This window comes from Bombus flavifrons, chromosome 10 (genome assembly GCF_040668555.2).
Source record: "Bombus flavifrons isolate JBK064 chromosome 10, iyBomFlav1_principal, whole genome shotgun sequence".
Classification (NCBI taxonomy): Eukaryota; Metazoa; Arthropoda; class Insecta; order Hymenoptera; family Apidae; genus Bombus; species Bombus flavifrons.
Genome location: NC_138451.1, coordinates 10,425,729 through 10,451,508, shown reverse-complemented (window position 1 = coordinate 10,451,508; position 25,780 = coordinate 10,425,729). Strand labels below are relative to the sequence as shown.

The 25,780-nt window shown below is 42.2% G+C and overlaps 1 protein-coding gene across 2 annotated transcripts in view; it reads left to right on the top strand.

Annotated features, from left to right (window-relative positions):
• The first annotated feature begins 306 nt into the window (after window positions 1–306).
• The window catches only part of LOC138183764 (zinc finger domain-containg protein striped), a 37,187-nt gene continuing 11,713 nt past the window's right edge, over window positions 307–25,780 (top strand). Inside the window, exon 1 of one of the 2 annotated variants that reach the window (XM_069121126.1) lies at window positions 307–2,437. In XM_069121126.1, coding sequence (XP_068977227.1) covers window positions 2,017–2,437 — 421 coding nt within the window. In that variant the 5' untranslated portion in view covers window positions 307–2,016. Of the gene's footprint in view, window positions 2,438–18,977; window positions 19,219–25,780 lie in introns of those variants that run through there. The other variant, XM_069121123.1, reaches the window with a different exon arrangement.

The following is a 25,780-nucleotide window of genomic DNA, read 5'->3' as shown; positions in this document are numbered from 1 at the left end:
TGAACGCGTTGGTGTTCAAACCTCCGCGAGAGGAAACAGGAGGGAAGACCAGAAGGGAGAGAAAGAGAGGCTACGTAGCGCGCGCGTCGAGGAAGGGAATCATCGCGCGAGAGGAGCAAGAGGAACACACAGGAGGAGACGGTGTACGAATAAGCGAGACAAGGTTAGAGGCAAGATGAAAAGTAGGAGAAGGAAGGAAGAAGCACGCGAGGAGACAAGTCGAAGCGGGAGGATCACGAGTGGAAGAAGAACGGACGAAGAGGAGAGAGATGAAGGTTGGCGTGCTGTCGCGATGAAGAGGGGCGGCGGTGAGGCGGGAACAAGGGCGGGGGAAAGGAATGAATGGAAATCGCGGAGAGACACGCGGGAGAGACGGATGATTCGAAAGGAGCGGAGGAGACGAAGACGGTGCGCGTTGCCGTGTGCGTTTTAAAGAGAGGAGTAAAAAAAGAAACGTCTCGGACGAGGAGAGGAGGCGACGGACGAGGATCAGGGCGTCTCGAGGAAGAAGGAAAGGAGGGGAGGCCCGCGTATAGGTGAGGAGCGTGTACAGTATCGGGAGTATGCACGGGGTGATGTTGACGACACGTGACGCCAGCGAATCTCGTCTCGCCGGTCGCGAGGATCGCCGCCGCCGTCACCGCCACCGCCACCGTCACTGCCACCCGCAGCAACACCACCAGGAGCACCAGCAGCCGCGGCAGCAGCCTCCTCGCGCGCTCTCTCCGCGCGCGCGAGCGCTCTCTCGAGGCGACCGACCACTTCCCGCGCGAGCCGCTCTTTATTAGTCTACCGCGGACCATCGCGAACCCCTTTGGCTGCTTCGCCGGCTCCAGCATCCACGAACTGTTCCTCGACGTTGTACGAGTTCCTAAAGTCGTCGAGAGGAACGTCGCTGGTGGACCCCTTGATCGAGGGAAAAAGAAAAGAAACGAACTCTCTCGGGGAGAGTCCGCCGGTGATCCAGACCGGAAAACGCTCGGTGAGCGACAGAGACGGGCGGGCGGCGGCAGGCTGGTCGTACGGGAGGAAGGGAGAACCGACTCGGTGTGGAAGAAGAGGAGGAGAAGAGGACGAACAGAGCGAGAAAGAGCAGGATCCACCAGTGATACGATACCGGGCAGCACGCGCGCCGGTACGTCGGTTTATCGGGCGCGAACTACGAGCGAACCTTTGACTTCCGACCGAAGCGCGGAATTGAGAACGCTCCAGTGTCAAAGTCGTCCTGTTACTCCATCGAGGCAATAGTTTCTATTGGATTTCTACGAAGACGTGGACGGATCGATTACGACACTGGGTCGACTGGATCCACCGTAATACGTTGGACGCTTACGAAGTTTGCGAGTTTCGGATAAAGTTTTGGGCAACCAGCGACTCTGTCGCGGAAAGATTTCTCCGACGCTTTCTTCTCCTGCTGATTAACAGGGAGAAATTTGATCCACCAGTGCCGCGCTTTCTACCTGTCGTTCGAGTGGCCAAAGGAACAAAAAAAGAAAAAAGTATCTTTCGACGATTCCGTTGGAACACCGGCCGCGTGAAAATCTCTCTTTATCCGTTGTCCCCGAGAGTGGAAACGCAAACATCTCGAGCGGTGGCTGTCCGCTGGCCTGTCCAAACGCTTCCGCGAGTGTCCTGTTCGTCGAACGAGGAACTGATCGATCGCGACAGTGATTTCGTTGACGTTTCTCTAACAGCGACTTCCTGCGGCCGGTTGTCGCGTCGAATCGCTCCGTTGATCGTCCGTCGCGCGCACAGAGACCGACCGGACGCGACGGTGACGCTCGCGTCGTCGGTGACGTCGTGACATGTGCGATAGCCTGGCCTCCTCTTCGTTACCACGCTCGTGCTCTTTATCGCGGCTATCGTCCTCGTCCTCGTCGTGGTCATCGTCGACGAGAATAAAGGAGTACAGGGTGCCGTCGGTGGTTGGCGAGCAGCGGATAGAAGGCAAGAGGAGCGAGAGCACGTGGACGACTGGCACCGCGACGAGGGCCGGCGGCGCGACAGGTTGAAAAGATGCTGGCACTGGCGATGCGCCGCGAACACACGACCGGGCGCAGCAATTACGAGCCCGCGAATCCGCTCGCGGGTTTCGACCACTTGCAGCATAACAGCGGCAATCCGTTCGCGGTGGTGCCCTCGTCGGAGGGCCGGCTACGCGAAACCGGCCCGGAGCCCGACGGCGAGTTGCAAGAATTCGTAGACATCGCTCAGGTACAGCAGCTCCTGCAGCAGCAACAGCAACAGCAACAACAACATCAACAGCAACAGCAGCAACAGCAACAGCAGCAACATCACCACCACCATCATCAGCAACAGGTGGCGGCCGCTGCGGCTGCGTCCTGTATCTGGGGAGCGGTTTATCCTCCGCCACCTCCTGCACTCGGATACCATCATCACCACCATCACCATCACCACCCACCGCCACCACCTTCAGGTAACGTTATCACTCGGTTTGACACCTTAGTAAGTCGAGGCCTTTTAGGATTCATTTCACGTAGACGATTCCAGGAGGTGTCTCCTCGAAGATAGAAATAGCGAGCAGATCACGGTGATTTGTCGCCACTAAATCTAGAGTGCAGAGTCTAGAACCTCGAGCGTCGAGTGGTCCACGATACGGCTACGTGCTTCTTATCGGGAATTTCTTTATGGATCGAATACAACGCGAGGATGGATACGCTCAGCGTAGGCATAGCTGCGCCTCAAGACAGTTTTTCGTAGGATTGGATCGCCTCTTGGTGCGCGGCAACACGTTGCTACCGGTATTGGCGCCGATCTAAACACTCGGTGATAATCGATCTTTACGAGCGACACGTCGAAACCTGTATTTCAAGACCGGCTATTAAGTTTCTTGTCACCACTCGAATGTGGCTCGAGGGCCTTCGGGTGTATCGCGCCAACGTCGACGGTGTTGGCCGCGAAACGTCGAACCGCCGGCCCCGTTAAGATCCTGTCGCGATTAACTTCGTCTCTGTTCTGAAATATACTATGAATTCTCGTTGGTACCGCGGATTTTCTCGTTCGCCGGACCGATACTCGCAGACAGAATGTTTCCTTTCCATTGTCTTATCGTGGACCGGTAGACGAAGTGTAGGAGATATTCTCTTTTAATTTAACGACAGCCTGGAATCTTCCGTGTGATCGTATCGATGACAACGTCGATGGATCCGAAGACTCCAGCATGGACTAATGGCTTTTACCTATTTCTCACCTGACTGTATTTTACGACGAGGTATCGAGAGCAAAAGTGGACTAATAAACCGAGTAATTCTCTATCGCCGACATAATATTCAGTGTAACTAATTTCGTTATATTACGTGGACTTGATTTGGAAGAAACGAGTTCCTCCACTTTTATGCGATTAACCTGTTTTCAACGAGAATAATTTTCATGTAACAACTTCTGTATTTACGAATCTTTTATTCCTTAATATGTCGTATCGTCTCTGGTAAAATTAAATTATACTTATACTTGCCAAGACCGTCTTTGTTCGTTCTATAATTTCGGTTCTTTGCTATCAATTTTTAACTCTGTAATCGCAGAAATGTTTGATTCAGCAACTACTCGGTTAACAGATTTAATACATTTGTATAAATTAGCGCAAAGGAAACTCGTATTCAGAAAAATGTGACTTCAATTTTGCTCTCCGATGTCTCAAATAGTCGCTTGCACCTTGTTCCGCTTCGCTTGTCAAATGCAAAACGCTCTGCTTTTTTTCGCGATCTTCGCTGGTGACGGGTATCTTCGATTGGCGTCTGAACAAACAACGAGCAAAAGAACGATGTATCGGCGAATGAGAACGCGCGAACGCGAGCGAGAGATGAACGCGATGTTGCCGTCGGACCGCGACAACCGCTGGCCCGCCATCCATCGAGAAAGATTTCACTGACAACGAATAAAAGTGGTTTTAATCATCGACGATCAACGACAATGTTGATTGTTATTTTATCGAATAGACTGGAACACAAGGGTGAATATTGAGATTATTGCTGAACGAACAGCACGCTGTTGGAGATAAGATTAACGATAACGTTGACCGGTGATTAATTACGCGATTAACCCTTCGGACGTAGCTGTCTATTGTTTGCGAAGTGTGAATATACGTGTTCTAATTTTACAAACGTCGACGACTGCATACCGTATAGGTACTATGAGAAATAAGCGCGTTTAATGTTGCCCGTTATATCTTTTTTATCGTCAAACGCGTATAGACTATGCTGTGAAAAGGACAGTAGATTAATACGGCTATGGTCGAGGTGGTTGGTTAAATAAAGAAGTGGAACTGTAAAAGGAAAGTATCGATACTTGGTGCCCTGTGTACGACAACCTGATGAAGGATTTTCATTTATAAGCGAACGCGAAGGTCATTTGCGTGTGAAGATAAAAGACAATAGATTCTAAGATATAGAAACACGTTAAAGTTGAAGTAGGAAGAAGTGACATTTTCGTAGATTTCCGTTCATTTCTTCGTTGGACGTGTAAACTCGAACGTCTGATCGATCAGTTAATTACTTGGCTTGCCGCCGCGAAGATTATGCGATACAGCATTTACGATAACGTGTGATACATGGAACGTCCAATTTTTATCCTACTGATTTTCCAAATATCCTCGATTGTTCTGCATGTTATAGATGTGTAATTATTTTTAAGATTCGATGAACAATGAGTATAAATATAAAATTCAATATAAAAATCTGTATAAATCCGTAGAAATCGAAGGTTTCGTATACCTACAGCCCAGTAGAAACAAAGATAATGAAAACATCGATAGTCAAGATCAAACGACATAAACATGGAACAAGACCGTACCAGAATACGAGTGGAAATACGGTAAACGTGTTTTAAGATGTTCGTGAAGCGCACATTTCTGACATTAAAGGGTACATACGTTAGAAACTTGAGAAGCTCTAGGTAGGGTGACACGATATACCCGATCTATATGACTGGTGCTATAGATATACGCGTGCGGACATTAGGGGTTGATGCGAAAGATAGGAGAAAAGAGGTCAGACAGCGCGGTCCTCGATCTTCTGACGCGCTGTAATGTCATTAAGGATGCCGACCGTGACGATTAATGAAAGAGGCTCGATCGTCAGTGGCGTAAAAAAGCTAGCGAAACGAGCTCGGGCGTGAGCGTGTCGTTTAAAGACAATGGCTAGAAACGCTGACTGTGGCGAGAGGAAAGGAGACCCGCGAATCGTGATTTGCCTTTCAATTTAAAATTGAAATAAATCTTTCATGTACAGTACGGATGTTCGTTCATAGGTATCAGTTCAAGTTGAAAGCTTTGCGCTGTTTTTCTTTTCTAATTATCTTGTCGCAAGTTTGAAAAGCATAGGGAAAATACAGCGTGCATAATTTCGTCCTTGGCTGGAAAGCAACTTTGAAATTTAGAATCCGTTTAAACAAGAATCTCCCTCTGTTTCATCTTGAGATTAAATACAAGTTGACCCGGCTCTCTAAGTATCTTCAAAATATCGATTATCGTAGCCATTGGTCTTTTTACGGAAGTTTCTTCTTCGTCGATTTATCGTTTGTTTTTAGAAAATGTACAATCTTAAACCTACGAGTTTCTTCCCTTTTGAATTAAACGAGACGTTCGAGAAACCATAGCTTGCGATGTTCACTTCCATTGTAATTCATTTCCATCGTAGCGTGTGTCTTGCAACGTAAAATATAAAATATATTGTAGTAAAATTTGTTGGAATTTTCCAATGAATGCAACGAGTAGGTTTCCCTAGTATTCGTGACCAACGATGCACTTTAGTCTATTCATATTTTCGTCTGCTTTCGAAACTTTCCTCGTCGACTTTGATCGTTCGTGATTTACACTTCTGGGACGATTTTAAAGGAGAATCGGAAGGAAAACTAAGGGTGCGATCGGTGATGTCTTTTAGGAGCAATTTGGAACACTCGAGAGTAATTTATGTGTAGTGGCTTCGGTAAACCGAAGGGTCGACGCCGTCGGCCTGAATTCGTACGAAAAGAAAGATTAGAAGTTCGAACGATCCCCCTCCGAGAGGAAACGATTAGAAGAACGGTGGACGGTTGTTGCTGGACCACGCCTAACCTTTCCCTCGTACATAAATAGAATTATATCGTTCCTACATGGAGTTTTTGATATGTGTAACACAAACGGGGATCTTCGCTCGGAATCAATCTGAATCTTAAACTGGTCGAGCCTTAAAAATTCTTCCATAAGCTTGCCATCTTGATAGTATAATACGTACACTGGATCTCATAACTGCTCGTAAGTATAAAACCACCGAAGAACTCGACTTTTATATATACGTTTATATATAAATCTTATTTTATTCGTTAATTTTCTTTTAATTAATTTAATTTTAATTAATCTTATTTTATTAAATACGATTTATCATTGTCTTGCCTCCAAAAAAGGATCGAAAAGATCATCGGAAAGGAAAAAAAACAGTAGGAAAGTAGTTTATACTTGTTTCTTTATAGACTACGGATATTTATACGCATTTATATTTTTAGGGAGATAATTTAAGAAATGGAATCTGAACATGGGTGGAAAATTGTTTCGTGTACCAAATATTGTAACGAGTACACCATATTTTGGATATTTTCTATGTTTCTACGTATCGTGTGCACTCTGTACGTTTTTGCATCTTTCAGTTTTCCAAAAACGCGCAAAAACCAACAGTCCATTGGTAACTATAGAACCTGCGTAACAGAATATTTTACTACAGCAAGAAATTGAACTTTGAGCTCGAGATACGATAAAGTGAAATTTGTGACAGTAGCTTTCGTAACTGCTCGGTTTTGCATATTTCTAATTATATCTTATCGTTGTTTTTAATTACATCTTGCACTTCATGTTTCTCGGGTAAGAAACAACAATTTGTTTAACTCTAGAATTACCACATCAGTCAAATTGGCTGGTTTTACAATTTTATTTTAAAATTCCTACTTCATTTTATATTTTTTTCCACAATGATGTAATGACTTTCGCAACGATAACTAAAAGAATAATGTAATGAATTTTATTTTGTTTTTTATGTATTCAAACTGAAAATAATTTTGTATCAAGGCTACTTGTACCAACACCAGTCTAAATGGCGGGTACTCGCCAAAGTGTAAAAGGGTCCTGCGATCTGTTTATCGAACCCCAATTAACCAGATTCCTCGTTTTGTACAACTTGCCACGCGGTTTTGAAATTTTTACCGCGTATCATTCAATATATGACGATATCAGTTATCAGGAAAATTCCCGATCGATCGCTAGATCGCTAGAAATACCACACCAGTCAAAATCACTGGTTTTACAATTTTATAAATGTATCAAACCTCGTTTAAGGATCATAGTCGCGGATGGATTAATAATACCACAAATATACCACGTAACATGGAATTCCTTCTGTAAGAAAGTAATAAATCAATAAATATAAAAATATTCCATTATTTTTTAAAGACCGATTATTTTGACTAGTTTTGGTAGAAACAGTTTCGTGTCGACTATCGATAGTTCTAGTGTTAAATGATATTATAGCTGCAAGACGCAAACTCGTGTGTTTCGTTCTTTCTAGTCGTTCATCTCGTCATTTAATTCTTGGGATTTGAAAAAGTTACATTCAAGTTCGATGCGTTAACAGGTGGTCGGTCGGCGAAGGTTCGCCTCCCTCGATGCGTTTGAACCCTCGTTTAACCCCTTCGTTATGTAATCGGCGTATTGAGCGTGGCAGACCTTCCTGTCAAAACCAACCGACCTCGACATTTTCAGTTCGTTAAACTGTCACAGTTGTCTTCTTCGAGTTCCAATACTACTATCTACCTACACAGTTTCAGCTACTTCATTGAACTTTTTCGAATACAATACGTACAATATGTTCATAGAACGAGCCATCATATCCTTATTACGAGAATAAATTCCTCGAGTTTGAGAACGGTCGACTCCATAGTGCCATTCACAATTTCCCAGCGAGTTCGCAGGTAGCCAATGGGAGACGAGATTTTTTTCTCATTCAGAATCAGTGACGGGACGAGACGTGCGGGCAGCAGCTTTCATAGATCATTGTTTAAAGTGTCGTGGCTTTGTATGGTAACGCGAAGTAAATCGTACGTACACTCCTGACATTTCGTTATTATTGTACGACCCATAAGACAGGAAATCGTACATCATGCACGAACCTACGGTGGGCGGGTAAAAGGGAACGAGTCACCTTCTTCTCTCGGCTCATTGGCGTTCCCCGCGATGTTAAGTGTTTATACGCCCTCCGTCTTTCCCTCTTTCCCTCGTCTGGAAACTGTAAATTCTTCGCGAGCCAACATTTTTCACCGGTTCCTTCGTTCTCATTGAAAACGTTCGATTTTCATGTTACAACGTACCAACGTACGATCGATGTACACGTAGCGTAGCTACGAATGTGAACAGATTTGCGTAATCTGCTGTGAATTTTGTAGAATATATTTTTGCGTCTTTGTATCTTTAGAAAACTATACGAACGTAGTACAGTGGTTCGCGAATATATTCGAACGCTTGCTGGCAACTTTTTTCGATACATTTAAAATTTCGAAATTCTATTGCATATACTGGAAAAGTTTGAAACAAATCTGAAAATGTACATAGAAGTCGCGACATATTTAGCCGATTTAACCGATATGATCATGAAAATCGTGTAACGAAAGTTGAAAATGTTTTACACGACACGTACGATATACAGGGTGGTTGGTAACTGGTGGTACAAGCGGAAAGGGGGTGATTCTACGCGAAAAAAGAAGTCGAAAATATAGAATACAAATTTTTCGTTCGAGGCTTTGTTTTCGAGAAAATCGACTTTGAATTTTCGCTCGGTACGCGTGCACTTTATCGCGTCTCGTTATAACGCATCTCACTGTAGATCGTTGTCTCGATGGAAAAATTAAAAAAAAAAAAATTTTTATTCAACATTTTCGACTTCTTTTTTCGCGTAGAATCACCCCCTTTCCGCTTATACCACCAGTTACCAACCACCCTGTATAAACGTGAAAGCTTTCTATGGTAAATATCCAGGTACTTTTCCTTAGCCAATGTAATCGCGTTTCTGTCTCATCAAAAGTAAATATCGTCAAAAATATTCGTATGATTTTAGTAACTGCAAGAGTAGAAAATCTGGCTACAGTGATTTTGGCTGGTTGCTGGAATCGACGTCTCGTATCTCGCCGCACACGAAAGGGAAACATGTAGTAGAGAGCATGGAAATCGCGAAGCGTTACGTAAAAGCCGCGAGCCAGAGAGAACTAGGCTCCCGGGAAATTTGGCAAACACGACGAGTGTCGGGCCAAGATCGACGAACTTACTCGAACGTGTTAACGCCATCCGGTCTGATAAAAACGAGTCAGCCGGTCTGGTACGATCGTTCATCGATCTGTTTCCACTTGACAACGAAAAAAATCTAGAGTATGCTTCTTGAGAGTTCATTGTCGTTCGTGGATATGGGTCACAGACGGAAAGTGGAATGCAGCTTGACAGACGGTTCGCTATTTCACGTACAGCGACGACTAGATGAGGGAAATGGGCTGTGGGAGGCGAGATGTCATTGTTTCGAGAGACTAGGGACGATCATTTCAATTGATTAACACGTTCGCTGCCACTAAAATACAGCTATTTCTCTCCAGAAGTATTCTTATCAGAAATTGTTTTCGGTTTAACTTTAATTCAGATCTACTACGATCCTCGAATTTTTGTATTTCAATCTCGTTTTAATAATATTTTCAAAGAAAATGTTCAACGCATACCAGTGACAATTTTTTCACCTTTCACTCAAACTTGAGATATTTTTTAACGTTAGAAAAGTACAATAAACGACGGAGAGAAGGGAACAGGGTTAAACCTTTCTCGACTGTACGCGACGCTAAACAAGAAGCTGAACCAGTTGATTTAGTGAAATTTTGCGTACCGCGTGCAAACTTGGTGACACAATTACGTAACAGAGAAAATTCCATCTGGAGAGTTTCGAAAATTTCCAACATTCCGCGAAACTGTAATACCTACGATGACGTTGATCGTTTGATCCGAAATGCGTTTGATGTACGCGTCAAGAATTATTGAGATTGGTTTGATAAGAGAATTGACACGTGCAACGACGTCATCGATGACGACAGCCATTAGACGTAGAACCGTATTGGCCTGTTATCTGTTATCAAACTTGCGTATGAGTCGTTCTAATTTTTTATCGGCTAATAAAATTGTTCGATCGATTTCGCACGCTTATGTTAACTGACGTGAGTCATCGTGAGAGATTTCGAGCCAAAAGCCTTTTTGCACGTTCCAGTTGGAGATGCTTCTCCTTTTCCTCGCGCGATTTCCGTCGCACAATTTTGTTTTTAGTACTCAAAATGTGCCAAACACGCGGTTAAGGAAGTAAGCACCGATTCCAAAACGTTTCATCGTATAATATGTACACGTAATAACTCGAAACATACACGGCTCGCGGCTTGAGATTATAAACACCCATTCGTCATACTTGGCCGGCGATCCAACGATGAGCCAGTCGGTTGCTATTGCCAAAACCACTGTGGTCGTCATCGATGATGCATACGTCACAAAGTTGGATCGCGTTGCTCGTACGTCGTCGAACAATCTGAATCAGTGAACTGAAATAAACGTCGATTGTTTTCCGGTTTAATCATAATTTCTCGCACTGTTGAAACTATTTTTGCAAGTAATAACGGATGCCTTTCGGATGAGATTATGTTCTGCGTAGTAACTACGGTGAAAATTTCACTAGTTTGACCCGTGATATTTTAGTGTTGCAGCTTTCGTGCTGAAAATGCAAATTTCGCTCGGGTGAAAGAATTTTGTCCGGCGCATGTTCGAGATATCCTACGTTAAACTAGTGCCATTTCGATACATGATCAAATACGTGTGTTGTATCGGGTTGTGACGTACGAAATTTCAAATTTTTCAAAAACGATATCTCACTGAACTTTGAGAAAGACGTTTCCAAAAACCGTCACTTCTAATCTTGTAGGATAGAAAATTGTGTTAATTTCATAACAGTTGAAGATCCTTATTAATTATATATTTAGTATTTTAAAAACATTTCCGTAATCCATAGAAAATCAATATCGACAGAAAATGAATTAAAATGTTTATATAGTGTGTAATAGTGATTTCAAGAAAGAAAATGTTATATCATAATTCAATATAAGGCTTCGATCTATTTTTTACGATATTCAACAATATTCTATGTGACAATCTGAGCATTTCAAAGCTATTAACAAATAATTTCCTACCTTAAACTTTCTTCTTCGAACCAATTTCCTGGAAAATTTCCTTTCCCTAGCTACATCGCTCTTTTCGCAAATACAATATGTAAAGTGAAGAAATACAACACAGAAAACTCCGAAATTGGAAACGATATATGAAATAATTTCTACAAAAAAAAAAAATAATAATAATGCTGTTTAAAGAAAGGAATTAAAAAATTTGATATTATTTAATGGAATAACGTTTAACTCGGTACGTAGAATTGAATAGTTAATTACGATATTTGAACGAGCGAACAAACGAAAGAAAAGATCATTGAATTGTAAGAACTGCGAAGGCAGTAAAACCTGGTGAGAGGAGTGCGAGACCATAAACGCGATTCGTCATCCCCTAACGCATCACGTAGACCGTGAACGTGGACTACCGTTTCTCAACCCTTAATTAAATTTTATCTCGCTAACGTAATAAACAACAATAAACAACAAATGACGATTGAATCTTATCTTATTCGTACAATATGAATAAAAAGGAGCAGCGTTAATAATCTCAATTGAAACGACGAAACACGATTCTCCGCGCATAAACTCCGGGAGAAGGTTGTTCAGTGGTAAACGCGATTCGTCACTCTCGTCTACCGTCGAAGTCGTCGCTCGTCGCTCGTTACCGGATGTCTTAATAAACAATGCTAACGATTTCCCGCTGAATTACACGCCGTTGTCCGGTTGTCAGGAACGTTGCGCGAATTTGCGCCAATTTAATACGAAGATCTTCAAATTTTTGTAAAAATGTGGCAAACTTTCGCAACTAATTCTGAAAGATCAATAGCCGTTTGGCAAGTACTTTTCGCTATAGTACAATTTTCATCGATAGAAATTCATTACGAAACACGTGAATCATTAAGTTTCTCTTCATAGTTTCTCTTACGATCTCATTTTCGACGATTCTCAAGGGTATCATAGCGTTTTTGGTAATCGGTAGATTTGTTGCAGACTTTCATGCATTTATCGGAAATTTAATATTACAATTACAAAATTACAATGTTCGTTACAACGTTTACTGTGCGGAGGATCAGTCGAGGCTAGATATCGTGAAATAACGAGAGCGAGATATTGCTATCGCAATCCGTCAAATACAGGCTGGTTGGTAACTGGTGGTACAAGCGGAAAGGGGGTGATTCTACGCGAAAAAAGAAGTCGAAAATATAGAATACAAATTTTTCGTTCGAGGCTTCGTTTTCGAGAAAATCGACTTTGAATTTTCGCTCGGTACGCGTGCACTTTATCGCGTCTCGTTATAACGCACCTCACTGTAGATCGTTGTTTCGATGGAAAAATTAAAAAAAAAAAATTTTTATTCAACATTTTCGACTTCTTTTTTCGCGTAGAATCACCCCCTTTCCGCTTGTACCACCAGTTACCAACCACCCTGTATATTTCGAATAAATAAATAAATTAATGTACAACCATATACGTGAGTCGTTAGTACAAAATATAAATCGCGGTATAAATACTCGTTAATGTTCGTCGCGTAACTCGATAAATTAGTATTTATATACTATTCAATACTGTTCGATACTCGATATGTACTGTGTGATGCTGTATCGCTCGCGATCGTGTCCGTTTATTTATACTGGTCGGAAAATTCAAATTCGTCTTCATTCGACGGTTGTACGCAGCGGTGACATTATTTTGCCAGGAGTTTATTTGTCGTTTTGTTTCATGCGTCAAGGGTAAGACAATGTCCTGAGGCAAAACAACAACACGAGTCGCTCTCGACTCGCGTCGTCCTTTGATTCCTGTGCCGTTACAACTGATTATTCGTATTCATGAAAATACATCCAAAGTCTACTAATTGGTACATAAGTTAAATGACAAAATATATTAACAGTGTCTATGTATATAATATTTGTTCAAATTGTCGTCTCAATATCTAGTTATAAGGATTTAGCAAACAATGTTGTCATATCCCAAGAGAAACCAAGGTAAAATCGATATTTAAAAGATCATATTCGAAATGAAAGATTATATCCTCGCTATTCGTAAATTATTAGCAACAGGCTAATTGTACACGGCATCGAACGAGATTAACCAGGCGATAAAAATTTCATTAATTATTAAACACGGTCGTAACAATGAAAATCGCGAGACATGCCAGAATCGACGACCGAACACGCGTGCTGGCCACCGTACTAATTAATAATTAAGCCGTGCGCTGAGTCGACGTGCCTTGTTGTTCGTCGAGAACGTTTCGTGCGGCGTACTTGTGAAAAGCTCGCGAGTAAAAGTGAGTAACGTCTGCCGGGAGTTGTCGTTCGTGGAAATTGGTTTACCTGCGATGGAACTGGGAATAACGCGAGCCCCTTTGAATACCCACGGGTCATTACGTTACATGCGCAAACGACTCGAGTTTTACGGTTCATCGTCGGAACGACGCGCGTCGCGACGTTTCACGTTGATGTTGACGCGACCGTATCTTGTGCAACGTTCATATTCGTCACGTTCGCGACAGCGTTCACATTCGTCAATTTCGTTTCTGACAACGAAATATTGACGAGCATCGAAAAAGGAACAGGATTGTATCGATTGACGAAAGACAGTATTTTAGATCTGACGAGGATGATGAACTGTATTCCATCGATCATCTTCGCTTCTCCTAGAAATCAATTTGATCACTCAGATAAAGTGTTCCGGTCTTTTAGAAGTGAAACTGGTCAGAGATAATATCTAACGATCTTGCATTAGGTCGTTTGGAAAATTTATAGCGAGTATTAAGAAAGTATCAAGTGGAATTAAACTTTTAGTTTTTCTCCGGATGATTTTTCCAGGCTTCTGAAGCGTTTCGTTTCTTGCCTATGTCTTTCGGGAAAGTTTCATAAAGATACGATAATAGCGAGCAATAAACAATAACGAGAATAATGAGAATAATTCTAACGAGTAAGTGTTCATAGAAAACTGTAACTGTCAATGCGTGTACATAATATACGAGTATGGAGGACGATTGAACGTGTTGGTGTATCTATCGATGAGACGAGTTGATACTTGGTGTAGTCAAATATATTAAAAACTGTTTGTAGTACAGAGTTCGTCGTCGTTCGCTAAGTGTTGCTCGTTATGCGTATACACGGTAATGAGTACGTTCGTTAGATGATAATCGCTCTAAGATTGCTCCATACTCACTAATTAACTGATTACTGATTATAAGAAGGCTCGATACTGACTGACTGATAACTGACTCTTCCAAAGACTGACTGTCTTAATTATCGTGTCCGTATATCATAACGGCGTTAATAATTCGGAGGCAAAAAAATGCAAAACCGCTACACGAGTATGTATTTCACTGTTGGTCATTGATTTGTTATTTTCAAATAGCCAGTCTCCAGACGTGCATCACCTTAGAAAATTGTTCGTAATCGATTTTGGTAGATTACAAGATAAATTACTTAGCTTCGTTCAAGTGTCTTTCGTTTTTAAATAAACCAACCTTGTCTGTTCTATCATCCAGACAGGACGATATTCTTGCAGATTGCTGAAAAATCTTATTTGATTTTACCGAATTACAAGGCAAATTACTTAACTCGATTCAAATAATCCTACCGTACCTTACCTTATTTCCTTCACATAATATTCTTCTAGATCGGTAAAAAAAATCGTTCATAACCGATTTTGCCGAATTACAAGGCAAATTACTTAACTTAACTCGAATAATCCTACTTTACCTTACCTTATTCTATTGAAGCACGACAACGCTCCTCTAGGAATTGGTCATAACCGATTTTGCCGAATTACAAGGCAAATTACTTAGTTCCAGTGAAATAACCCTGCCTTAGCCTATTCTCTTCAGACAGGACAATATTCTTCTTATTTATATACCTTCCCTTTTTTTCTCTCTTGTCCTCCCTTTCGCCGTTAAGCGCACTTAACTTTCGATAATAACGGTAGTAAGGCTGAATGATCGACAGGGAGCCGTTGGATTACATAAATCAGCCTGTGTACACTGCGCGAGCCGCGTGTTTGCGCTTACTTCATCGCGTCGCCCGTGCATATTTCTTCGCTCGCCACGCGAAAATCTTTTCGCTCGTTCACCGGTTTGTCGTCGGTCAATGACACGGACGAGTTGCTCGGGGACGGCGTATCGGATACGTTCGCGAATCCGTGAAAACGTTTCGCACGGAATAAAACCAATCTCCGGAAATCGTGGATCGGCAACAGGCGTTGAACATCGCGCGGCTCCGGGATCGATGCTAACCGGGATCAATCGTCGTTCCGTATGATTTTATACGAAACACATTGTTATGCAAAACGGAGGACGATCGCTGGGAATGATTCCTGGTCCCTTCTCCTTGGATCTCTCGCGCGAATGCATTCCTCGCTAGAGAAAGAAATAATTCCGATCTTCGTCGCGTCCCCCCGCTCTCCTCCACATACTCGGATCCTCTCAACGAGTTTCGTTTTCTACGGATTCTGTGGCGTTACAGGTATTGGTGAAGATAACATCGTCGAATTTGTATATTACGATCTGTACCTGTTTATCGAGTTTTTGTTTACGGATTATTGATGGTTATTGACAGTAGAGACACACTTTTTGATAGTTTCTTAATGAATATTTAAAGTAGAATTTTTTTAGCTAGTTTTACTGGAAGATGTACATTTATCATTTGACCGATATTACTGATATTCGTATGCGAAAGAATTACAGTGACGGCAAGGAGAATTTCTACGATATCGTATTTATTTTTCGAAAAGCATTTGCGTTAATTGATTATTTCCTGGATCACGTAGAATGTAACGATCTTTATCTAACGCATATTTCACCGCGTAAAGTTCTCTGACTTAGATAATAATTATTATTATTAATGTAGATATCTTTGGTGTCACGCCTACGTCTCTTATCACAACATAATCGTCTAATTGGTAATTAGTACCGTTTACTACGTTAATTAATATAACTGAATAGATACAAGTATATTAAATTTCATTATTACAATCTCAGTGAGAATGAAATATAGGACCTGGTACAAAAAAAAACTCTTGTACTATATCCATCTTATACCCCGAATTGCTAAACCATTACGATCTGTGCATCTTTTTATTATTGTACTTATATACAGTAGCTAGAAAAAGCGTTAGTACGTACCGTTATTTCCCAACGTCTTTTTATAGCCACTGTATATAACTAGAATTATAAAAAGATACAAAGATCATAATAGTTTGGCGATTCGAGGTATAAGAATAAAGCATTCTCATTACATTTGGAACAGAGCACGTGTGCGCTGATTTTTCTAAAACGTAGAATCGCTTCTTAACGTGTTCCCTTAATATCTGTGCACGAGATATCGAATCGAGTATTCTATCGCGAACAGGGTGGGTAGGTAGGTAGGGAGGAGGGTGAACAGGGTAATGCAGCGCGTAACGCGGAGAGCAAAAATAAGCCTGCACAATGTAAAGTCCAACGTTATCGTCTATGAATGGTTTATAGAGGCGCGAGCTGCTTCTACGTCAGCATCGACCGATAAGAGAGCAGCGCGTTACACACATCGTCGTTGACGTCCAAGTGCACGGGCGAGACGTGCCCACGCCGGGGAAAAGGGAGAAAGGGATGAATCGATAGCGGGACAGAAATAGATACCCTGTTCCGCCACGCTGTCCGGATACACCCCATCGATTCGGATCGGTGTTTCTCAAACCTTCGAGCGTCAAGGCGAAATCGATGGGTTTTACGTAATTTTACGAAAATTAGAATATTTGCCGCAAAATTGCGTGGAACGATAGAACACTGAGAAAAGGGTGAAATCTGAACCCATGCGAAATTTGCCTTACCATTGCGATGTTATTTGCAACCATTGCGAATAACATTTAATTTAATTTAATTAAACATGCGCTTCTATTTTCTTTTTTGTTTAATATCGAACAATATAACGAAAGAATCGAGCTTGTTTGACTTTAACGTTATCTAAGATGAAAAAATCCGGTGATATCTTTGATCCATCGATAGCATCGACGACAGCTTTTAAAGATTAATACTATGACAACACTAGTGACGCTTCGTTAACGTCAAATGCGTTAATTAAATATGTAAATGTAAAATACAAATATGTGCGTATTGTACATTTTCGCGTACAAATTTCGAGCACCTTTTGCTTTTTAGACGAAGCAAGTTCTTTCGCTCGCTAAAATCATAATCATATTTTCTGTATGGAAACTATAAACTGAAAACTAGTCGATCGTTGTGCTATCAGGAATAAAATTAAATCAAGATAAGAATTCTGCATATTTGGTGTACGTGACTGTTTTATAGTAAAACGATCGAAGATCTTCTGATCTTGATTCTTTCTACTTTCTAACTCGATGAGACGTGTTTAACAGTTTATTTCGCGTTTTACAATGATAAAGTATCAAGAGGACAGAGGGTCGCGGAAAGTATCGAGAATTGAACCGTGGCGCGTGTTCGGTATTCAATAGGAATCGGTTGAAAATAGTTGCAAGATTGACGTCCGCGGTTGAATGTCACGACGTGCTAACGAACCGCGCTCGAAACAACGAGCTTTCCAAGATAATCGTCCGTATACATACTCGGTGTGACGCAAAGCTGGATTTTATTAGCACTTTCGAAAGGCATCGGCAGTCGACGTTTCCCGTTCGCTCGTTTGCCGGCAGATTGAAAAAAGGAACAAAGGAACTCGTTAGGTCAAGAATCAGAAATAATCCCAAGTACAACACGTACCGGTGTGGATCGTTAGTCGAATTCTTCCGGTAACTTGGAACGTGCGGGTCCTTGCCACTGTTTCTACACCCTTTAACGCGAAAACCAAGCCTCCTTCTGTCGAAAAATTCGCGATCTCTTGGTGTATTAACCCTTTAACTTCAACCATTAAAAGTAAGGAGCAAAGTGAGTATCGTACCAAGCGATTGTGCGTCATAGTAAACGAGCACGGTTTAGGAATACAATAGAATTCTTGGCAGGACTTGAAGTGATAGCGCAATTAAGCGCTATTTTCCTAGAATATTTGATCCACCAAGTAACAACGTTACATTTCATTCGCGATCTTTACAGTCGATTTACGCGAATTTCTTGTCTTAATATCGTAACCAAGAAAGGTTTCTTAACATAAGATTTGGGAAATTTTGTATTTTACTTCCATACGCATCGTTCCTTTAGTTTCATAATTATACGCGTTTCCGTGGCTTGAAAAACTATAATCAATTTTCTATAACGATAAACACGGATTACAATTTTGTGAAAAGGAACAGTGGATTGTCTTGCGTCACGATTCCAAGTAGACTGATTTATACACACTTATAGAAAATGTACAGATGCCAAAATACACAAAACGCAATAATACAGAAACTATCCGGAATAGAGCGTTCGTTATAACGTTAACCAAGTGAAGAAAATTCCTATTTGCCTTGCATTTCTTTGATTATATGAATTTGCGTAAAAACATCCTCTTTGGATTGGTGTTTCGATCTTTCATATCTGAGTTGAATGCGATCGCATCAAAGGGTTAAAGAAGAAACGAAGCTTCTTCGTGGCAGCCACCGAGTCTCGAGTTCACGGTGGAAATCTATTCGTGGCAAAAAGAGGCCGCAATGTCGAGGTAAACGACGCGTTTCCCTGTTTTATTTCATTGCCGTTTATTAGGGAGAGACAAACCCGCTCACGTAGCGTTGCGAGGGAAACAGGCGTGCAGGCGAGTCAGAGCGAGAAAGATCGATAGGACTCGAGTCAGAAATAGTCTCTCGGGACGATTGTGTGTGCCGTTGGATCGTCAGTCGAATTCCACCGACGGTACGTGCCTCGTCGATTGATGCTGTGTCTTCGAAAACGCAAGCCCGACCCCGGCTATTTAAACGCGGATCCAAAGATCCTCGTGCCGTGTTTCGGTGAAACCAGTGCCTCCATGGAACTTCTTCGCAATCGAACAAATGGGGTGAATCGTAGCAACTTGCGCCACGAACCCCGTGAAACTTTATCGTGCCCACCGTCGCTCCGAGACGCTTAATTCTCAGGTAACTTTCGTTTCTCATCGATCGAAACGACGGTGACCGATATTTATTCGTAGACTGCGGATTTTTACGATTTTATTGGACATTTAAACATGTTAAAATATATAAAATAATAGAAATAGTAATAAAATACTGGTTATATTTAATAGATGAAACAAGTGGCAATTTGTGACTCATTTCTTTATTTCAATTCAGAAGATAATAGAAAACATAAACATCCGCAGTCCGTTCATTAAGTCATTCTGCGGTTTTTGCTGCATTTTACTTCAACACCGCGTAAGTGTTGCAGATACTGTACGAATACATCTGATTGTATTCTACGTCTGATTATGTTTCATTTAAAATAGATAGTTTCCAGCTGATTTAATGCTTTGAGAATTAAATATAAAACTTTGAAGGGGATAGCGAAACTTACAAAGACCGAATCAATGGGATATCGACGTTCTATCTCAGCCTTCTTATTCCTCTAATTTATTCCCAACCGATTTTCATTTTTCCACACACGTTCGATAATTTTCTTACGCAAAAATCATTTGGGAAACTAAATGGTACGCACAAACGTTCTTGCAGTTTCTTTTCCTTCCGGCTTAACATTATTACGTACATAAACGTATACATATCGCCAGAGATATTGTTGAGCATAAATTCGATGTTTTAAATAAAAATGTACAATTCTAAAGAAACTACATTCTTCAAAAGCGACTGTGTTACAACTACGGAAACTTTTCGGATGACTTAATGTGAATAGCTTGGGACGACTTGATGCGAATAGCCGGGGTGAATAGCTTGGGATGACTGTGAAGTCTGTAAACGAACTAACTGTCGAAAGTAACGACGAGTTAGGTGAACGATAGACTCATTGGTCGCGACAAATATATCTCTGTCGCGGATAAAAGTAAACTGGAACAAATATAGGATATTTATTCTTGGAACGTGTTGTTTTAAAGCGATGAAACTTAACTTCGATCGAAGAAATATCGGATCGAATTCGGAAAACCTAGGTATTTCACGTTGCACTCTTTCGTGTTTGAATCTTCTCGCGTCGGCCCTATTCTCCCTCCAGTTTCATCGTTTCACGCAACACAGCTATTTTGAACGGCTTATTTTTAAACCGTATTTTACATAAAGTATTTTCATCCAATGTATCCTAGAGCCATTGTATTTTTAGTGAGTCCAGTCTTTATTCCCTTTTTTTAACCTGACGTTGACGTTATCAGAGGTTTATTAATAAGTGATCGCTCTTTGCTTCATCTTATTTCGCGCACAGCCCGATTTATTCCGCCGCTTTGTCGCGTTTATTTATTAATAGTGGAGACGAACGGGAAAAAGGAAGAGATCGCATAGGTTGTCGCATTATAACATCGTCGATAGAACGTGTGGTAAGTTTTACACGTACCTAATACCAAAAGTACACACTCTATCAGGAAAATATTTAACTTTACCGAACCTTTAACCCTGCTTCGTTTTCTCAGCCATTTTCCATCCAATCGTATTTTCCCAACGTTAAGAAGTATCTCGAGCTTGAGTAAAATATCGTGAATAAACGAATCGTTATTGGCACGTGTGATTTCTTTCGCTATTTCCCGATTTCTCTCTGCCTCGACTTTACGTTATTTTCTTAAAGCGTTATATTTCATAAATAAACCTCCATGCCAATTTTGTTATCGCATCTTAGATATTAGATGCATCGTCGCGTAATAATATTCTATAAATATAGCTGTAATGACGATAAAGTAAACTCACGTTATTAAATCGCATGTTATCGAAGAAAAGCAAGGGATACTTTTGAACCATCTGGTATCTCGCGCTCGTACAAGAGCCGGAAATTTTAGGGGTATTTTTATAGTTATCAAATATATCGCGTATCATAGCTTCCTGATGCTCAAAAAACCAATTAAGAATAAAGGAAAAAAGCACGGCTGATTGTAAAACTGATTCAAGAAACAAAGCAGAGCTGACGCTCTTAAAGAAATCGCAGCGTGGTTACGGTAAAGAAAGACAAGCGAGCCATAGTGTTGGCGTTGGGCAGTGCCGGCGAAAGCTGAAAAATGAAAAGTAAAAAGCAGCAGAGCGCGATAACGAGCGCGTCGATTCAGCGTGGTGGTTGTTTCCCTCTCGTCTCCGGCTCATTGTAACGAGATTACGCATTAAAAGGTCGAGAAACGAGGAAGTATGATGTAAATTACGGCTCTGGAAACGCGCGCGGTTCTCCGCTCGATAGTAAATTCACCTCTACGCCTCCGCGACAGTAAATTTACAGACTCCTTGGAAACATCAACTGTCACCGTTTTAAGAACGCGCCCCGTATCCCAGCCCGTAACGCTAATATCGCCCGTAAATACTTATTAAACGTATCCGTTGAAGCATTCGTTGTTATTAACGACTTGTTTCCTATTGGACAATTATGTTAATTGCACAGATTTTCTCATGCAATTCTCTTTTCTGCTCGATTCACGGCCGTACAACCGCGCCTCGTATCCGCGGGCACCGTTCTTCCGCTTATTTTCCACGCGAACAACGCACGAACGAACGACTTTAAGCTTCTCTGCTCTGACTCGCGAACGACGTTGACCTATTTCCTGCAAATAGACGCGGCCGCGAACCGAACGCGTCTCCTCCCGTGCGCTCGCTACCGGAAAAAAAAGAAGCTGTCGATTCCTCGATAAAGCTGACGCGTCCAGGTAGCCTTCTCTTTCTCACTCTCTCTCTTCGTCTCTCTCTATCCTCGTTTGGTCGCGTGCAGCCCACGTAATTTCCTTAATGGGCCGGCGATTAAGACGAAAATCTTGATCCTCGCCGAAGCAAGCGCAGAGCGACGCTGATGGATAACGGAGGCAGCCGGCCGCGGGCAACGATTTTACGAGGGCCCTTGAATAGCTTGCGTTTTGTTTGATCGTCTAAAGTACTTCGTTCCTCTTCTTCTTCTTCTTTCACGCTGACGACGACCTTGTAACCACTACGCTACGTTACATCATCGAACTGTCGAAAAAGGAATCGCGCGAGGTTTCGGAAATCGATCGATATTTCTTTTTCTTACGAAGAAGTTCGTTCTCTCTTTCAGCAACGATTAAGTCGTCCGTCTTGCCGAGGATGAAGTCATCGGTATTGTTAGAGCGATGCAACGAAGGAGTTTCAACGATCTTGGCCCTATTGATCCGACCAACAAAAAAAAGAATAAAAATAAAAAAGAAAGGAAAGAAACGAATGTACGTGCTGGTGTGGAGTTGTCGACGCTATAAATAAAGTGGAAAAATCGTGGAAGGAAAAGAGCAATCAAGACGATCGATGCAATAACGTCGCAGTAAGGACGCGAGTGCGCAACGCTCCGGAAGCGGGCGCGCGACCAGCTACGCGGAATCCTGAGCAAACGCGCGGCTTGACCGGAAACGGTCGTTAATCGGCGATCACCGCGGCATCGTGCCGCGCAAAAACGTGCGAAAGAGGTTCGCGCGGACTCGTCGTCGTGACTCATTTCCAGATCGAGTAATGCCAACACTCGAAGCCAGGAACGGACTTAAAAGGACGTTGCACGCGGTGACCATTAACGCCGCTATCGATCAGTCGGCCTGATCGATGCGAAAGTATTTCCCGCGATGACACGTCCAAATTTCCAATCGTCCCGTCGACTTCAATTTACGATACCGTATGTGTGTACGTTTTTACATGCAAGATTACTGCATAAAAACATGCAGCGATAATTCTTAATGAAGCCTTCATAAACGCGACAAACACCATTCACTCTGCACCGGTGAAAAATTGATTCGTGACACGTAACGATCCGATCGGACGTTGCGCTCTCAACGGATCGCGCATCGTTTTACTCTGCTCGCGATTAATGCGCCCCTGAAACCGCGAGCGCACGTACACTCCCGGTCATAAGTATCAAGATACCTTCTGCTAAAACGTGACAATTGCTTTAAATTATCATGGAAACGATTAATTCATTGATTAATTGATTAATCAAGATAACGATGCAAGAACTCGTGAGAGCTGCAGCAACGGAAGATTGGGTCTGCACTGAGGCAACAACTGCATCTGCATCGTCCAAAACGTTCACACCAACCAGTAACTTATGGAAACATTTTGTGCACACTAGCGACTTTCTCAAAAAGGAAAGAAAAACATGGAACAGCAAGAAAAAGTTGCTCGTTAATGATTCGCAATGAATCGCGAAGACTCGGCTAAGTATACGATCCCCGGAATATTTTAATCCAAAGCTCATTAAATTCGAGGAAGTTTTGTACGAAATAGATGCGAAATTCAAAGAAGTTCGTCTAAGGTCAATGGAAATTCCAAATGAATTAAGAGCAAATACGATAGAAGAACGAATAACACGATTGTCAGAATTGGTCGAAGTAACGACCAAAAGACCATTAAACGTCACCATAGAAGACGTCTTCCATTCGCTAATCAAAATCGTAAATAGCGCGACAAAATTTTTTCTCTATACATCGTACTATCGTATATATATGCTTCGCGAAATTAATTCATCTTTACATAAGTTTCAAGCCGGCCGGATAATAATTCTTCGATAGTTTGTTAATCATTTCTAAGGATAACCCCGCTTTCCGTAACTGACCTAATACTTATGCGCGGGGGTGTACACGTACACACGAGGAGAAACGGTGTATCGCGTACGTGCATCACGCACGATGGGCTACAAACGAAAACACGCTCGTCCCTAATTGCGTTCGGATGTGGGTTACAGACACAAACTACGACTTCTTGTTCTCCGTTCTGGCGATTACTCCCGCTGGACGGGCATTGAGTAATCAATACGAGCGTCTCGAATCAGCCGCGAGAGGAAAGGTTCCTCGAGGCCTCGTTAACGCCAGGATTAAACCTCTCTCTCTCTCTCTCTCTCTCTCTCTCTCTCTCTCTCTCTCTCTCTCTCTCTCTCTCTCTAATTTAGCGAAGATCCTTCGTTGAATGGTCGTGACCCCCAATCGGGACCGTTCTAAATGAAGAACGACTCTCATCGATCGGGGATAATCGATTTCCTCGAGGCGTTGCCCTTGACGCGACGATTTTTCCACGGTCGCGTTCTCAGAGGAACGAAACGTTCCGCTTTAACGAGCGCCAACTACGAGGGAAATCGGTTCGATCGTTGATGTGCTTTATCGTTTCCGAAGAATTATTCCAATTGGCGAGTTAATTGAGATCCAGGCCACCTGGCTCCGATAAAATATTCACGATGTGAATATTGCTATCTGTCTCTGTCTATGTCGCTGTTTTCGGTGGTGGAATTTATGCCGGCCACTGCCAAAAACACACCACAGCGATTCATGAAGCAGCGATTCGTGTATACTGGCCGTTACGAAATCTCGGTTGATTCGATGCTCGAAATACCTAGCTTCGCGCTGTTATAATGGCTAACAAGTTGTTAAGGAGCTTGGTTTAGCGTACCATCGTTATGCGGTTGCTCAAGACTGCTTGTAATCTTCAGACGAACCCACAATTCTTGTTCATGAATATTATATATGATAAAGGTTAGAAGACTTTCATAATCACGCATTGCTACGATTCTTCTACTATTTTCTTCGAGAATTCCTCGTACAAATAGTATAACACGCTTTAATTGTAGCTGATCACTATGTTAATATCGTTACGAAATCTTCCTTCTTTCTCACTAATGTTCTTTATTTATAGTACCATTATACAGTGTCTATAGATAGATGTACAGATCTATCGAAGATATTTACGAAGATATCTCTCGGAAGACAAAAAACCGATCGACTGCATTCTTCCTGAATTTCTCAATTTTGTTACGTCGACGCGCGACTAACGTCCATCTTTAAAAAAAGATTGTTTTCGAAATTTTGCAAGTCACATTCACCATCACGGTTTCACTCTTTGGCTATAAACCACCTACTTGTGACGATATCGTGCGAAAATGACGTAATTTTGTTTCTCCGGTTATTTATTACTGGTATTACATATAACCGTGTACCACACTGGTACCGAAACTCAAATTACCAACTTTCGCGAAGCTCCCAGAGGATATCAAGGAAATAGACGAAATTTGCAAAGTAGTCCACTGGATCGACTCTCTTATATCGAAATCATCGCGCAATGTCCCGTGTCATTCTCTCCCTTCGAAAACCAAATATCAACAAGTGTCGAATTCAGTTTTCCGCTAGGCAAGAATCACCCACGGCCCACATGTTCATCGTCAACACTGCGCTGTCTCGTTGATACCGGCCAATTGAACACTCCTTCGTCATGTAGGCGAAACAATCGGGACCAACAAGGTGTACCTATCGGAGCACTTTGAAAGCAAAGAATCTAGAAGGGATGCCAAAAATTGTCTACATTGGTTGACTGACTCATCGTGGCCGTGTACGAGAGTTCTTCTCGAAGAGCGCGGTGCTAGTCATCCCGGGTATTTGGGGATGCTGGGCGGCTCAGGTGGTTGCGTGGCGGCCCGAAATAGAGGCGGTCGCCCGCGCAAAATCGCTGCGAGTCGCGCCGCGAATAGTGCGCGCCCACCGCCTTCCCGAGAGCCGTCGGTAATTTTAGAACGTTTTGTTTTCGTGCCAGAATACCGTGGCGGCCGGCACGCTAC